This window comes from Athene cunicularia (assembly GCF_003259725.1).
Source record: "Athene cunicularia isolate RWA chromosome 3 unlocalized genomic scaffold, athCun1 chr3_part1, whole genome shotgun sequence".
Classification (NCBI taxonomy): Eukaryota; Metazoa; Chordata; class Aves; order Strigiformes; family Strigidae; genus Athene; species Athene cunicularia.
In genome coordinates, this window is record NW_020799097.1 from 66,331,002 (window position 1) to 66,348,233 (window position 17,232).

At 40.7% G+C, this 17,232-nt stretch overlaps 1 protein-coding gene across 1 annotated transcript in view; it reads right to left on the reverse strand.

The window, feature by feature from the left end:
- Positions 1-171: 171 nt before the first annotated feature.
- PLAGL1 (PLAG1 like zinc finger 1) overlaps positions 172-17,232 on the reverse strand; it is a 43,798-nt gene continuing 26,737 nt past the window's right edge. Inside the window, exons 3-8 of the mRNA XM_026845926.1 lie at positions 15,513-15,668; positions 14,322-14,434; positions 11,903-12,052; positions 7,818-7,937; positions 5,755-6,251; positions 172-5,371 (exon numbers count right to left, since the gene is read on the reverse strand). Coding sequence (XP_026701727.1) covers positions 4,096-5,371; positions 5,755-6,251; positions 7,818-7,937; positions 11,903-12,052; positions 14,322-14,434; positions 15,513-15,668 — 2,312 coding nt within the window. The 3' untranslated portion in view covers positions 172-4,095. The remainder of the gene's footprint in view (positions 5,372-5,754; positions 6,252-7,817; positions 7,938-11,902; positions 12,053-14,321; positions 14,435-15,512; positions 15,669-17,232) is intronic.

Sequence of the window (17,232 nt, forward strand, 5' to 3'; positions counted from 1 at the left end):
TAACTAACTAAAACCAAATCTCATTTTTGCATTAAAAACTTCAATCGCTTTTAGAAATTGATTGAAATGCTGTGGAGGCATAGCCCTTTTTATTTTTTGGCAATCTGATCTATTGCCAGCCTTGGATCACCTTGCATAAACTTTCAATGCTGCAACATGTTGGGTTTTTTCAGTCCAACAATCTCCAATAAGGCTTTCAATTAAAATCCATAAGGAATTTTCTTGCCTATTAAATGTTTATAAAGTAAATGAAGATGAAAAGTAGTTGGACACAACAATAATAAATACCAGACTTTACAGAGTTTCATTACTTAGGCTCTAGCTAATAGTGATTAAATACAGAAAGGATGACACTGAAGCAAGTGTCAGTCCTAGAGCTAGGCTCTTAGAAACACTGGGCATGAAATGAGCCCAAATATATAAAAGCAGTGCTGCTTAGCCTATATTTCAATCCAGAAAGAAGAGGGGGGGAAAAAAACCACCAAACAACAAAACCAAACCACATAGCAAACTATCCTGTGAAATGTTACCACAGTTGCTTTTTTTTTTTTACAAATAAATAGTCAAAAGTTAGAGCAAGTTTTACTGTATTTGTTGTTGTTCCCCTATTACTTTCTGTGTGTAGAAGTGTTTGATTTCACAGCTCATTTTCCAGTATTTTACAGAAAATATAATTACAGGGACAGGAATGGTGTGTTAAAGAACAGTAGCTAAAAATTCTGCTAGCAAGAAATTAAACAATCACTAGTACATGGAACATACAGTCTTCTTTCTGACTGGCTGTGGAAAACGCTTTGGAATTAACAGCAACTCATTGGTTAAGAAAATGGAGACTACCAACAGGAACAGTTGGTAAATAAAACTGAAAAAATTAACATGGTTTCTGATAGGGGATAGGAATTGAGCACTAGAAATACTTGTGTTTACATAAAGGATGCAGGGTCTTTTGTTCTATGTAGTATAATTTTAGCTCCTTAACATTATTTCAGCAGGTTTACGTGACTTTTTTTTTTATAAAAGGAGTACATTTTTTTGTATGAGACCACATTTACTAAGTTTTGCTGTTTTACAGTATCATTTGATTATAGTAATTCTGTTGTTTAGCCACCACATATTGCTCTGCTTCTACAGATTTCCAAGTGGAGTTCAGATAAAAGAGTGTTCTTATTTCTATTAGGATGTGAAGTAAAATATCCTAAGATCTCCCAGAGCGTCAGGCCTTCCTGTTCTCTTAGCTGCTATGCCATGGTCTATCCTACCTTTCCCAAGCCAGCTCTGTCCTTGCATTTGGAGGAGGAATGGGCTGTGCCAGAGAGGAGGGAGGGAGGATGGGCCACTGGTTGGGCTGCTGCCTTGTTCCACCATAACCCTGATCTGTGTGGGGCTGCCTGTCCCCACACGGGTGTTGTCGCAGCCCTGCATGAGCCAAAGGCAGTGTCACCAGACATGTCCTGCAGCTCTGCTGCCTCCTCCACTGGCACTGCCTGGAGTCTCACTGCAGCCCCATCCTCAGACACCACAGGTAAGCCCAGGAAGAGCAGGTGAGGACTTGGTGCTGTCTCCACACCTCTCCTTTAGCACTGCCTTACCTGTGATCTTAACCCCGCCAAAAGCAAGCTATTGCTCTTTCAGAAATGCGACATTCAGGCCCACACCAGACAGGCCTACTGAGCCCAAGGAATTTGGCTGCCCAGAAGCAATGCATTCTTGAGCTTCAACTACTGATGGCCTTTAATAACATTCACAGGAGTCCCCTCAACAAAAGCTATGAGGAAGTCCAGCCCTACTTGAAGTATTAGATGACTCGGGGGCATCTCCTGCTTCGTGGGAATTTTAAAACAAAACAATTTTTCTGCAAACATAACCTTTTGAAATAACTTGCTTTCATTTGTGCTGGGACATCATCAGTTTCTATATTTATGATACCAAGAATCTGGAATAAATCTGAATGGACTGAAGGGTTAAAGTTGCAGTACTGCATATTTAAGGTTTGCTTCTGTGTTTTACTTCTAGACACCATCATTGTGGCCTTTTAAAGCATTTTAGTATCAAAAGTGGTTATTTTCTTTTTACTTGAATAAGACTTAGTCTTTAACCCATAGTTAGATTTTGGAAGAGGCTGAGGTCAGGCAGCAGCACCTCTGTTGGCAGCTCAGAGCTCAGGCATCCTAGTACAGTCGAGCAGCTGGAAGAACACGGGCGCCAGTCTAGCTCAGTGTTTGTGTAACATTATCTTCTTAACGCCATGTTTTAATTAAAAGACAAGTATTCCAGTAATTTGTTATACCTCTTAGAGAAGCACAACAAAATGACAAAATGTCTGTTAACAGCATATGATCAGACAGTGCTACAAAACTTGTATATTTTTTTTACAAGTACATAAACTTGGATGAAGCCAAGTGAATACAATTTACATGAAGAAGGAAAAACAATGCAGTAAGTGAATATACGCACACCTTTCCAAGTCCAGATGAAAATATGAACTTAGCTGTAGAATATGCTTATAACACTGTTTGCAACCTTTTCCCTATTCCGGAGCTCGTAGTTTAAATAACTGCTAACTGGGCATGATTCTGCAGCACCTGCTCTACCTCCTGCTGCTGTCATTACAAGAATGATCTTAAATAATTTCCTTCTGGTTTGCCTTATGCCAAACATTTTCATAACAAAAATACCCCTCAACAGTGTATCTGAAGAACATATTCTCGAATGAACTGCAATACAAGCTTTCCTGAATCCAAGTGCTGATAAACTTGTAAGAATATTCAGATCACTGTAGTTGTACAATGTCATCATAGTTCATTAAAAGCATAACAGCAATTGTTGAGAAAATATTTTTTATTTGAAGCTGTCTGAAAATATTTTTGTGATTAACGGGCGAGAACATGCTTTCTTCATGCTGTATTTGTAATGATCATTAAGTACTATTAACTCTCTTTGGATTTAATAGAAAAGTAGCTCTAGGGGGTTGACAATTTACTCAGATTCAGCTCAGCACCACAACCCTTCTATGCTTGGACCTGCTCCTGGCCCCACAGAGGTCCTGCTTGGTCATGGGCTCCCCTGTGCCATGGTTGGCTTTCCATGAAGGAATCCCCATTTCAGATGTGGACAATTAATAATCATTTCCCAGATTAAACAAAGGCCATTTTTATCAACAAAAGGTGAATAAAGGCCCCTCAGGTAGGAAGTATTATTTTTTATTGAGTGTTAAATCAAGCTGTTGACCCAATGGGATAACATATGCTTACATTTAAGCAAATGCTTAAGTGCTTTACTAGAGACCAGTACGTGATACTGTGCCAGATCCAGCTCTAAGTGAACATAATGCTTTGCTCTAAACTTCAAGACAATTCACTTCCCATTCTAAAAACTACACGTGTACATCAGTTCTTACACAGTCATGCAGAAGTGGTAGTTATTTCCAGCCCTAGGAAAAAACATGCAGGAGATGCATACAGCTGAAGTGCTCTTCAGAAAACAAAATCTAGTTAAATGTTATCACAACAGTGATCATCTTCATTTAAAAAAAAAGTGAAACAAGGAAGTAAGATTTACTCTTGGAATGATTCCGATTTAAATTAAAAATTCATAAAGTTCAGTAATTAAGTGCTTAACAGAAATCTATGTTATGTTAATAAATCGTTTGCTGTGTTTGCCATGTGTATAAATTTGCTGTGATTTTTGGCTCATTAAAATTATTTTTCTGTGATTTCCCTCTTCTTCCCATTCCCCCTAACCCTATTTCCCCTACTGCAGCAGCCATAGTTTTATTGTGTCTGTTATGATGCTTTGCTATCACTGAAGAGATTTATTCAGTGGTTTGCATGAAAGGTAAGGAACAAAAATATAGAAGGTGTTGAGGGAAATATGTTAGTTCTACTACTGTCATATGCTAAAAAACTAATAGTAGTATGAAAAATAGACCTTCTTGTTTATTAACATCATGAATTTAACTACCATGTTCATAACGTGCTTTGAAAACATTTGGGGCAGTTTTTCTTAAAATCAAACCAAAACCACCCCATCCTAAGAGATTAAGAAAGAAGCACAGTCTTAAAAAAAGAAGGAAAAAAACCCCAAACACGGTGAGAGTTATTTGAAGGCATGGTGAAAATGAGGCAACGTTACAGAATTTGTAGTGGATGGAAAGGAGCGGGGAAGATGATGCAGCTGGTTTATGGCCATCCCACCAGTTGCTAGCTGAAGACCTTGCTGTTGGCCGAGGCCATTCAGCCTGTGTGATGGTTCCTCTGGACCAAATGCCATTGTGATGTCCCCAGTAGTGTTCTGGTTGTCACCTGGTGGGAGCTGCCAGAAACTCATCACATGAGTGAGATCCATGAAAGGCAGGCTTGTAGTTTCAGCTGCTGCCTCTGTCTCCTTGTGCACCGGGTACTTGTTAGTATCCCCTACAGGCCCTGAGGAAGCTTCTTCGAGACTGATTTTATGGAGAGATTGAGGTTCTGGTAATGGCAGGTCCTCAAGAAGATGCACGTTGTAACCTTTAACATCCACTTTTATTGGTAGATTCTTAAGGCATCCTGCTGCAAATGAGGTAGAACTAAGGTCATATTTATTAGGCTGATGAAGGTTCACGTTGGCAGGAACAGCTGTTGAGCATGATGTGGGATGGACAGCTGGAAGGCTGTCTGTGCAGCCCATCCTTTGCAAATGAGGAGAAGGTTCAAGAGGAAGAGCAGTTTGTAAGCTTGGCTGGGAATGAAGATGTGAATGGTTGTATTCCTCTGATTCTGAACTATTCAAAATCCCATTCTGCACAGAGACCCTTTCAGGAAAAGGGGACAGTATGCTGGCATCTTCCTTCACTCTGAATGGAAAAAGCTGGTCAAGGAGACCCACTGAGTCACCATTCTGCAACCTGCTCTTCAGCAGTTCTTGTGGATGAGTCTTCCTAGTATGGCGAGTCAAGTGGTCCTTCCGCCCAAACCTTTGGGCACAAAACTGGCATAGAAAGTCTTTGCAGCCTGTGTGAACTACCATGTGGCGCCTCACATCTTTACGGGTATAGAAATGACGCTCACAGTGGTCACACTTATGTTTCTTTTCCTTCGTATTGCCAGTTGGTTTCCCTGCATGGCTTTTGAGGTGTTCCAACAAAACTTCAGTACCACCAAACTCCTGGGCACATACCCTACAGGTAAGGTCCCCGCTGGTGGCTGCATGAAGAGCCAAGTGTCGCTTATAGCCTAGCTTGGTGTTGTACTTCTTGCCACACTCTTCACATTTGAAGGCCATCTTGTTAGGGTCATGAGTCTGAAGGTGATTCTTTAGATGATCTTTCCTGTGAAAGGTCTTTTCACAGTAGCCACACTGGTGAGATTTCTGTGGAGAATGAGTGGCTGAGTGCCTAAGACAAAAAAGAAAAAAAAAGTTATTTGTGTTTACATTTACTCTAGTACCTTTGGTTTTGCAGCTTCAAGACTTGAAAACACTGGCACTCTTGAAGGAAGGCATTTTCACAAGTTGTCAGATTATTAGTAAAAGCCTAACTTTTTTTGTGGGGGGAAGTTGTTAATCGTAAAGCATAGAGTAGGTTAAAACCGCTCAACATAATCTTTCTGAATAGCCACTGCAATTGAGGGAGACTTGTTTTCTCCAATTCTACCAAAACAGGAATAATAAAAAATGGAACTTGGGGATTAACTGTCACTAGGACACTCCAAAAGAAAAAGATCTCCTTGTTTCTTCCCCCACACACCCACCAGAAAAGCTGTGCCTTCAGAGCTGTACCTGAGCAGTTTATATTTGGAAATGAAGGCTTTTGCGCATCCGTGCTGTGAACACTTGTAGGGGCGCTCCCCTTTGTGCGCGTAAGTGTGGACTGTGAGCTTGTCAATGGAATCAAATATCTTCCCACAGAGTCGGCAAGGGTAACTGTCTGGCTGCTTCACTTCTCTTCCCTTCAACAGTGAAGACCGGCTGTTTCTCCATTTAGGTATAAACCTCACAAGAGCATCACACGTGCTTCCTGAGCTGGCACAGCTAAGCTTTGCAGCAGAGGAACAGGAAAGGGTCCCAAAGCACTGAGCAATGCTTTTGCCTAATGCCGCTCCTCTCAGTTTCCCTTTGAGTTTGCTTTTTGCTTTTACGGGTCCCAATTTATTTGGCGGTCTGAACCTGGTGGTAAGGACTCGGTCTTTATGGATGCACTGGTGAGATTCCAGCAGAGCAAAAGTTGCAAAAGTGCTTCTACAGCTGGAGCATATCCAAGGGTCTACAGGCTCTTTCTGCAATGAGAACAGAAACAGTTTGGTCTCATTAGCCACTCTAAGAAAAGGTTGTGTTCTTCTCACTGACCCTACACCTGCTCTTGGTCTTTCCCAAGACCTATTCTTGTCCTTGGCAATATTTACTTCAATGTACTACCACACAGCTGTTCAACTGGAAATGGATTCTCTTTAGGAGTCTATAAACTCAAAGAAAAAAAAAAAAAAAGGTTGACCAAATACCCATTTCCATGTTTTTGTTTAGCATTTACTGTAACAGTCCTGAGTCCTTCACCTTTGTTTACCTGTGCTTACTGAATTTCAGAGTCTCTACATTTGTTCCTTTTATGGAATCACTCATAAAAGCAGTTGCAAATTGTACTTTATCCTTAGGCTGATATAATTTATCTGCTCTTGCAACCATACAAAAAAAATGGGTGGGTTTCTGCACACAAATGTAGTCTAGCCATACAAGATTTCCCTATGTTTTGGGCTGACTTGATGCTTTACCAGACAGCAATGGTCAACGCCTCCAGGAGAGACTTCCTCACTTAGCTTGGCATTTGGCATTAGACTTTCTCAAACTCAAAGAAACACCTTAGGTTGGAGGATCTCAAGCCTATCCTGACTTAGAGGCAATAAAACATTTTCTTTTGGCAAGCAATGCATTATTTGGAAGTATTATTTCTGTGGAAATAAGAGGTCTACTGGATTCTTTTGAATTCACTATAAATACTGACATTCTAAAAATTCCAATGAAAAACAATTACAAAAAAATCCCAGTAAATGATGAAATGTACTTCCAATTAACACATGACCATGTACTTCCTTAGCTGTCTCTATATTTTACATAAGTTTCTCATAAACTGTCCATACTTTCCTTTAGTCCTGGGCTAGCTTGCTCTGGAGAGCATGGTGAGGCTATGTCCACTCTGTCTTTACTTACAGATGGAGCACTCTTCTCTCTTCATGTCTGATGCTGTGGCTCTCCCACACCTTCTTTCTGAAGGCCTCATACTCAAAAGCAGCAATGGGGTTACTTCAGAGCACCTCTGAATTCCTGGTTTATTTGTGTTTCCTGTTTAACATTTCCTTCTAGCTTAGGTATCAATCTTCACAGCCACATTTTCAACACTTAAACCTTTCCTCTCATTTTAAGGATTCCCACCATCATACAGAGGGGAAGGTATTGGGATTAGAAGAGAAGGGTTATTGCACAAGAAAGACTGAAATAATCGGTGCATCATCTGACCATCCTGTCAGAGCACAACAAAGGTGTGAAAAAAGTCTGAGGCTGGACAGCTTGGTTATCTACAAATTAATGCCAATCTTAAGTCTTTGCAACACATCCCACTGGTGCCACTTACTCCTAGCTACATCTAATGGCGTCACTGGATTACAAACAAAGGCGAAAACCAGCCTTTCTCTGAGTAGCTGTTTGGTTAAAATTGCTCTTAGCTTTGTGTTAGCCAACTACTATATGGTCTACCCTAGCATTACCAGAGTTACATAAATGGAGAAAACAGTTAAATAAACTGTAATTCACTATGTCTGGTGATGGCTTGAATGCAGATTGGAGGTACTTACTGCTACTGGGGGCAAAGGACAGACATCAGATTCTTCTTTAATGAAGACTGCAGAAGCTTCCATAAATTTGGCATAATCAGCAGCATACCATACTTTCAATTCTGTGTGGGGTTCAATTGGCTGTGAATGGAAGAAATCAGCACATCTTTAATTCTGGCAATTATACTAAATTATTCTGAAGACTGGAGGGGTGGAGGTGTGCAATTTAGTCATTCTTACTGAAGTTGCATTCTTTGAATCTGTTTAAATTACTGGTAGCTTAGTTTCAAGATTCAAGCACTTTTTGAGCATTACTATCCACTGGAGTTTGACACTTTCACAGTTTCTAAAAGCAGAAATTCATATGTACAGAGATTGGGGGTGGGGTGGCAATAGCAGGAGGGCTGCCTCAGCTTCGATGAGCTTTGCTCAGTGAGATGTATTTGTCTGTGATGTCCAGACATACAGAAGTCTTTCCAAGCAATATCCCATGCCCCTTTGTTGATGTCTCAAAGCCCGCTGGACACAACACTTAACTATAGGGTACAGGCAAAGAAAAACACATCGTGAATGCACAACGGCTCGGGTGCCTCCTGGGTAAGTCACACTCACTGAGCACGGGTGCAGAGTTGAGCACTGTGTGTACCACAAGTCAAATTTGCACGTTTTCATGCTCTGGCTTTAACGTGTTAGGCTCACTATGCATGTGCTTTATTGTATCTCTGCCTTCCTTCCACTGAAGCCTTCCCACACAGGACTAAGGGAGCTCATAATCTGCAGTCTCCCATCGAGACATGTCTGCCCAAATCTTTCCTTGGACTGGACTGTGACCTCCTCGGACAAATACATTCAGTCAATAATGCAGTAAATAGAGAAGAGTGATTACATTCACTGGCTAAAGATCTAACTTTGGGGTCATGATTTATATGACTCTGGCCCCGTACACAATTTTCTTCATCTATAATAAAACCCAACATTGTTGCAACTGTACTTGTAGTTTTATTTTAACTAAGCTAAACTTGTGTCACTGAAAAGAACAAACTAGCCTGGAAGGAGACCAGCTGAGTCTTATTCCATAAAATGTGACATCTTAAAATGCATTTATTTTATAACATTGGTGATAATCATGGTATGTGAAAGACAACTTAAATTGTGAATGCTGACAGGTGACAGATAATATATGTGTATAATGTTGAAAACTGAACTTCTGAACTCTCAAGCACAAGCCTGTTTGCTAACTACAACCAGTATGGGTTGGTTGTACGTTTTGATAACACCTGGCCTAACCTGAAATGGTATGTGCTGAATTCTCCGCTAAATAAAGGACATGAGGCAGAACCACCAACTAGGAGGCCGATCATGCGTTGTGCTTCTGCACACAGTCTATTTAGGTGGAGAAAACCAAGCCTGGGGAAGCTCCACAGAGACAAATGCCTGAGGATGCCCTGGAACCTTGGCCAGTGACACCCCAGACTAGTATCCACAAACAATTGCACAGCAGGACACTGTCATGACTTTCTGCCTGACATTCCTGGACCAGCAGCGATCTCTTCTGTGGGAAGCTGAGACCTAGTCAGTGTGACTTCGGAAGGAGAACAAGTGCATCAGTGTGAGAAATAGTCAAGTAAGGCAAAAGCTCTCATCTCTCAAGCCCTGGCTTGTGTCAGCAATAGCGTGGCCAGCAGGGACAGGGAAGGGATCTTACCCCTGGACTCGGAACTGGTGAGGCCACACCTCGATTCCTGTGTTCAGTTTTGGGCCCCTCACTACAAAAAGGACATTGAATGACTCGAGCGTGTCCAGAGAAGGGCAACGAAGCTGGTGCAGGGTCTGGAGCACAGGTCGTACGAGGAGCGGCTGAGGGAACTGGGGGTGTTTGGAGAAGAGGAGGCTGAGGGGAGACCTCATCGCCCTCTACAGCTACCTGAAAGGAGGTTGCAGAGAGCTGGGGATGAGTCTCTTTAACCAAGCAATAGGTGATAGGGCAAGAGGTAATGGCCTCAAGTTGCACCAGGGAAGGTTTAGACTGGATATTAGGAAGCATTTCTTTCCAGAAGGGGTTGTTAGGCGTTGGAATGGGCTGCCCAGGGAGGTGGTGGAGTCCCCATCCCTGGAGGTGTTTAAGATTAGGGTCGACATAGTGCTTAGGGCTATGGTGTAGTTGGGAACTGTCAGTGCCAGGTTAATGGTTGGACTGGATGACCTTCAAGGTCCTTTCCAACCTAGCTGATTCTGTGATTCAGTAAAACTGACATTAACCACCAATATCCAAAGCCACTACAAATTGTCATTTACTCAGTTTCACCCATGACAGTAAGAGAAAGCTTATTTCCAGGGACTGCAGTCATTAGGTCAGCAAGTCTGCTAATGGTGCTGTTGGTATGCCACTTACATGTATGCTTTTGTAGCTTCAATTTCATGTCACTGAGATCCCACCTCTCCGTAAAAACAGTGAGAAGAGGAGCCAATCCTTCTGCTCCTAACTTAGCAGACTTCATTCAAAGTATCTTGAAAAAATGTCTTTATAACCAGCCCTAAGGCAGCCTCATCCTGTGACCAGCAGGGTGTGCCTAAGTGTAGCAAAAGGCTATCACTTCTGACCAGGACAAAATCTGCAGGATAACACAGCACCATGAATAATACTGGAACTTAAGAGAAATAAAACCAAAACAATTTCCTATAATACACAGCACAGTAAAGGTTACAAGTCACATTCCTCATCATAAGATACTCTTTGTGTCAGTACATGGGATGCAACTCTCCACTGATGACAATGAGCAGACTTCTGCTGAAGTCAGCGAAGAGCTGGTTCAGTAGTATTTAAATTACGCTGGAAATTGTAAGTTACCAGATCATAACTACAACTTCTTAGAAAAGCATTTGTTCATGCTTCCCAAATATAGTATTATTAATCCTATCAATTCTACAAACAGAGCATGCACTGTCAAATCAAACTGAAATCTCAAACGGTATGGATTGCATCAGAAACTCAAACACAGCCTAAACAATGTCTCAAATTAACATATGCTGGTTTAAATTGATTTTCTTTTTAAAAAATAATTATTTTAATATTAATTCAAAAGCAATTATACTTCATACTATTATAAAATACTTTGAAAGTATAAAATTTTATCATTGTTAACTTATTCTCACATCATCCTGTGTAGTAAATATTCTTCTTACTGTGTAGGTGGAGACACAAAAATGAAGGAACAAAAGTAAACACTACTATCCCAAGAAATGTGTGCCAGTCTTGGAAATTAAACTGAAATGCTTGATTTTAATCCCACAGCAACTTCTTTTGACTAATATTCTTTCTTTTTATTACTTTTAATGTTGCTCACAATGATATACAAGCATTAATTTAACAACAAAAAAGGAAAACAATGAATGTTCAACATACAGACTTCAGTTTCCTAAGTGTACAAAACAGTAAGTTCTGATTTAAACAAACTTTGCCTGAGAAAGCAGCCAAAACATCAAAAACCAAGACTGTATGTTCTAGTATGATTTATAAATACAGAATACTTTGCTCTCTCTCCTCAGACCAAGATGCAGTCCAGAATCTCTAACATAAACTGATCATTTCATGATAACATTGCAGTATTGTAAGTTCTGCAGTTAAATCTTCAGATTTAACAAGCATGGAGAATAGTACATAAAGACTCTACACAGCACTCTGTTCTTGAGCACCTGGTAATGTGCTCAGAACACAACGTGTCCAAAAATGTAATAAAGGAATGTGTATGTTTTTTCCAGGATGAAGTAGGGTTGAATGTAACAATGCTAGATAATCTCCCCATGTACCTGTTTGGAACTAAAGACCTTTACAACATTCACATTTAAACACCTCCATCACGAATGATACTTCTGTCTCCCTCCACTCAGTTTCTTCGCTACCCACAACAGCAAGTACACACCACCTTTTATGAGAAAACCCCACTGCTTGCTTTACTATGGATGAAGTGATATAAAAGGTGGTATGTAATAAAGACCCAGTTGGCAGAATATAATCAATCTTTCATCTGTAAAAGGGTTAGCCTTTCAGAACCTTTGCCCATAAATTTCCATTTCGATGATGGGTGAAGCAATGTGGGTTTAACTACCTTAACAGTTGTGAAGTAGACTTCTCCACAGTGCTGATAAGCCACAAGGGTCTGCTCTTCTTGGTTCCGGGCTAGCCGGACAAACATCATCCAGTTTCCACAGTCTTCATTGGGAGTGTCCAGAAAGTACTTCCCTCCATCTTTCAATACCTGAAACAATGAGGGAGAACAGGAAAAGGAACATGATAAAACCAAGGCATGTTAGTTTTCCTTAGGTTGGAATCATGGCTGTCAGTTATTTACCCTGTCTTGGTGGTGGTATGTCCTTTGAAATAGTGGTTGTTTTGAAACAGATCACTCCTAAAGAATATTGAGTGCAAAAGAAAGTGAAGAACGAATGCGTGCCATGCACCCAGCTACTAAAATAACTGTAGGCCATTGTATGTATTTCCAGTTTATATTTCAACATTTTTATGTTATATAAAGATAATATAAGAACTAAGTGCAGGCAGGTAGAAAGATAAGCTTTATGCCTTAATGTACTTCCTGAGTACTTGATAATCTCAAACTTCAGTACTGTATTAACGCTACATTTTGCATGGAACTATTGTGTAACCTGTGTAATAAGTCCAGAGAGGTAACAAACAATGTAATGACATTTTAACAGTCTTCTCTTTTTCCCCTTAACAATGCAAAAGTAAATACAAATGAACAATTGTGCCAGAAAGATCTCTTTCTTTTTGCTTTACTTCATTCTTCCTAGATTCCTTTCCAAGAGAATGCTTCTACGAGTGAAACACTCCTGACCTCATACAACACAGTTGCTTTTCTGCAACCTAGTCTCAGACACGGACAGTTGAAGCTGCACAACAGGTATCAGCACAGCAGGTATCTGGTCTACTAACCACATAACTGAGCACTTCATTGTAAAGAAAAGCTGCATTTCCATTGCTTCTGGGAACTATTTTTATCTAACTTTGTCATGTTTGTAATGAAAACACCTGCCTGTTGGACAAGTTTGGTCACATACTCAGAATGCTGCTAGGGAGAAGTCAAGGCAGCTACTGCTGTAATGTGGAAACCTGGGACTCTAAGTCTCCTCTTCTGCAGAAACAGTCCATTCATCAGCCAGAGCTGTGTCTCACACTTTTAAGCAAATGGGTCTGACTGGTAAGAGGACAGGGTGTGGTTTACAATGGCTTGGTGAAGAGGAAGGAACTGGGTGCTTAGCTCATCCGTGCTCACAAGCTTGTTAGAGAAGCACGTTTTCTGCCTCTGTAAGGACAAAAGTGTCTCATAAAAAGATGGAAGAAAAATAGTAATGGAGAAGAACAAGTCTTCTCTGGTGTCAACATGCCATGAAAATCCTACAGAAGGACAGTGTTACTTTCTTGGCAGGCCATTCACATTACTTCCATGATCAAAAGAAGTTTTACAGCAATTACTGAAGCTATTATTTTTGCTCTCAAACAAAATTACAGAATAATCTGTACCTATGCCATCCTCCACACCACACAGTGTTTTCCAGTCCTAAGCTTTTGGAGAAAGCTCAAATTAAGACATAAAGCATGTCACAGGACAGCTGCTGCTTGTCCCTCTCTCCTGGGGGGTGAGAGGGCCTGATATGAGATGCAGGCTCTAGAAGAACCGTGACCTGTCGGGAAGTCCTGACGGATGCTGTGGCTTGACCACAAACTTACTGTATGACAGAGAGGTGTGCCCAGGCATGACCCCCTGCAGCAAAATGCAAAGACCGGGATGTAGAGGATTATGATAAACTATCACTCCCAAGGAATTCCTGTGGGAAAGGATGTGCATGTAGGTATGTCTAAGCTAGGCTAGTCATGAGAAGTCACTATCTGTACGGGATAAAGTACAAACAATAGCGTCACAGTCCAGATGAGACGCTCAGTATCTGCACATGCAGCAAGGGATGGTACCAGCCCTAAGTAACAATCTGTCTAAATAAACTGAGTTAGTGCACTGTGTGTCAATGTTTATATATAATCACATCATTAAGACGTGTTTCCCCATCCCTGCACTGCTCTTCCCTACTAAGAAGGTGCCTTAGCACACATTTCCACCACAACTGCTAACTTAGTGCACAAACTTAACCCTCTCAGTGGCATGGTGTTAAGCATAAATCATTTTATCTGGAAAGACTATACTACCCTTGGAGACTTTCAGCAGCCATGCTCTGTGAAAAGTGTATCAAGAGCTATTTGACAAGTAAATCACCCCAGAAGTGGTAAAACTAGTAAGCAGGAAAGAAAACTTCTAGAAAACACAATATATAGGAACATTTTGGTACTTCAGGTTATGCTGTGCTGTCGAATAATGTGATCGAAATTCATACATACAAAGCAGAAATACAATTAATTAACTAGATCAGACAGCAAATTAACTGGTTGAAATACATAAATACATATGAACTGTTGAAGACACATATGCACTTCATAGTAAGTCACTGGATTTTTACCTGCAGGACTAGCCTGCTCTCATCATAGCGGGTCAGTTTTGTAGACAGTTGACCAACGTAAGGACCAAACTGTGTTCTCTTCTGTATTACTTTCTTTGCAAATACTCCAAGGACTGTGAATAAAAAAAGGACCAGTCTAATATTAATACAGACATCACAAACTATTTCTTTTATATTTACAGTTATGAAACTGGAGAGAAACACAATAGTGCAGAACACATGAATTCTTCTAGACCAATAACCTAGGTAAATAATTCTAATGGGAAGAATCTAAAAGTGGATGTAAATATGTACACATATTTAAAAAAAAAAAAAAAAGGTATTACATTTAATTCAAAAGTGTCTAAAATCTATGACAATATATTAAACAGAGTATGCAACGCAAATGTGTTGATACTCTTCAATCTATAAGCTGATGTTATCATAGTGCTCTGCTTGTTGGAAAAATTTACAAGGTTACACTCTCCCAATATAAGTGGAGAGAATCTATAAAAACATAACATTAGCCATTTTAATCATTCTAGTTATTCTCCTGCCTAATACCAATGATGCCACACAAGAGGCACCTTGTCATTCTCTTTCTGAAATGCAATCTAGGCAGGATTAATTTTACACAGGTAGCTGTGGAAAAATTACACACTAAGGATGTTGTTCCCTTGTTCAAATTTGGGCATTCAAATTGCCCTGCCCTCAAAAGGAAACAACAGTCTTTATATAATATGAAGATGCGGTAAAAGGTAAATTAACCCCCTGTATTCTTTTGAGTTTGCAGAGGGTGGATGAGGGATGTTATTTACTATTTTGTTTCTGACCTCTTATTGAATACTCTTTCCTGGTTTTGCACGCTTGGGGAAAAGAGAAAAATATATACTAGTGCATGGCTGTTACTATTAGATACAAATTCAACATTCATTAAACTTGTATTGACTGAATAGGGCTAAATGATTGCCCACAGCTAAATGTCACACCAGCTCTGGCTCATGTCCTGTCGTCAGTCTATGCACCAAAGTTACTAGAAATCAGTCATAAAAAACAGTAGCTGAATGTGAGCTTTAGCTGTGCTCAGCTGAAAACAGTCTTCATACTGTTAATACCCAATGATTATGCCTTGAGTTATTCATGAAAACAAGCCAGTGTTAGTATTTTTGTCTCCTCTTTCTCAAATGTTGGAAAAAGAGCTAAAATACTTACTCTGCTGGTTTCCAGCTCGCAGCTCCAACACTCGCAAAGTGAGGTAATGAGGTAGGGTGAGACGGGCTCGGCTAGGAATAACCCTATCTTTAGCCCTGATGAGTGGTCCGTGGAGTTTGCATTCTCCTATAAGGCTTTTACCGCAATCCTCACACCCTACAAATCCAGAAAAGGGAACCTGTTACTAAAAATGACATACTGCTCTCCAATTTAGTCTCTTCTATAATTTTGCCACCTTGAGAACACATCTTGCATTACCCATGCTTTTCTTCAAACCACTGTTCTACATTAAATATCAAAAAGATTATTTGCAAGCCAAAACTGAACTAGGAAGGTTTGAAGTAACACCTCCAGTTTGTGCATTCTCTCCTGTGCAAAGTGGTGGGTCCTGACATCCGAAGATTTATACACGTTCGTCTGCAAGTATCATGAACTCTGCCTTTGAAGACTAGGATGGCAGCAAAACTAGAGCTCACAGCATGCACACCTATAAATCAAGGTGCACACATTTATAAAGAAATGAGAAGGGCAAAGTGCTAATAATAACCAAGGTAATTTGCAGAGATCCAAGGAGTTCAGGAAAGATCACTGTGACTTTGTGAGCCTGCACAGACCAATCTCAGTGGAAGACAAGACCCTTAGTGTACCATGAACAGTGAGTACGATGGGTCTTACAGTCACAACTCAGTTGACAAGGGCAGCCTGCTCATAGACCATGCTGCCTGTGGAAGAAAGCAAAAGGGGCATGCTGCATCTCCCAGTCTCTGTTTCACAATAATGACATCTGCAGGCTGAACACACAAACCACGCAGAGAAGTCATTAAATACATGTCTGCAAACTGACTTTCCCGTAGCACAGTGAGATATTTTTGGTTCAGTGTAGCTCAAACCTGTTGCCAGGGAAACTTATATGGAGCAGCGACACAATTGAGCAATGAGACTCTCAAGCAGAAGGTCATCCCAGCACTGGTGTCACACAGGGCGATGGGAAAAAGGGGACTTCTTGCACAAAACTTTTTTATAGACAGTAGAAACCAAACCAGTGAGCCAACAACGCTTTACAACTGAGTTAAAAGGAAAAGCTGATACTGGTCACCCATGACCACCACATTTTGTTTTACTTCTGAAAACTCTGTGAAGCAAGTCTATTCAGTAAGCGACAATAAGGAGCAGAGGAGGGGAGCCAGAACAGCCAAGAGAGTCCAAGGGAGCCACAGGACGCTGTAACAGAGACTGGGGCAGGAGAGGTCAGTCTTCACCACAGACCAGGGCTCATGGCCAGAGTGGTCAAAAGATGCGTAAGGGCTCAGGGGACACCCCCTGGAGAGACAACGGAGATGGTCTTTGAGAAAGGACAATAGCACCATAAATGTCATATTCAGGGTAGCTCAAAAAGGTTTCAGTTTGTAAACATAAGTGGGCACCTGACTAAATTATATGACGCAACAGTCTGGTCCCAAATCTCCCAAAATAAGCTGGAAGTGTTCCTTTCAAGTTCTTTGGGTTCTCCACGAACTCTAAAAGAAGAGGTACACTTGGGTGTTCATCAGGCTGCAGTAGTCCATATTTTTCACTAATTTGGGGACCATGTCATAGTTTTCTTTTGCCATGGCTCCCAGACCGCACACCTGCACTATGAATAGCCGAAACACATTATTTTTTTTGCTAGTGCTACAGACCAAGAACATGCCACTCTACAGCCACCACTTAAAAATGCACA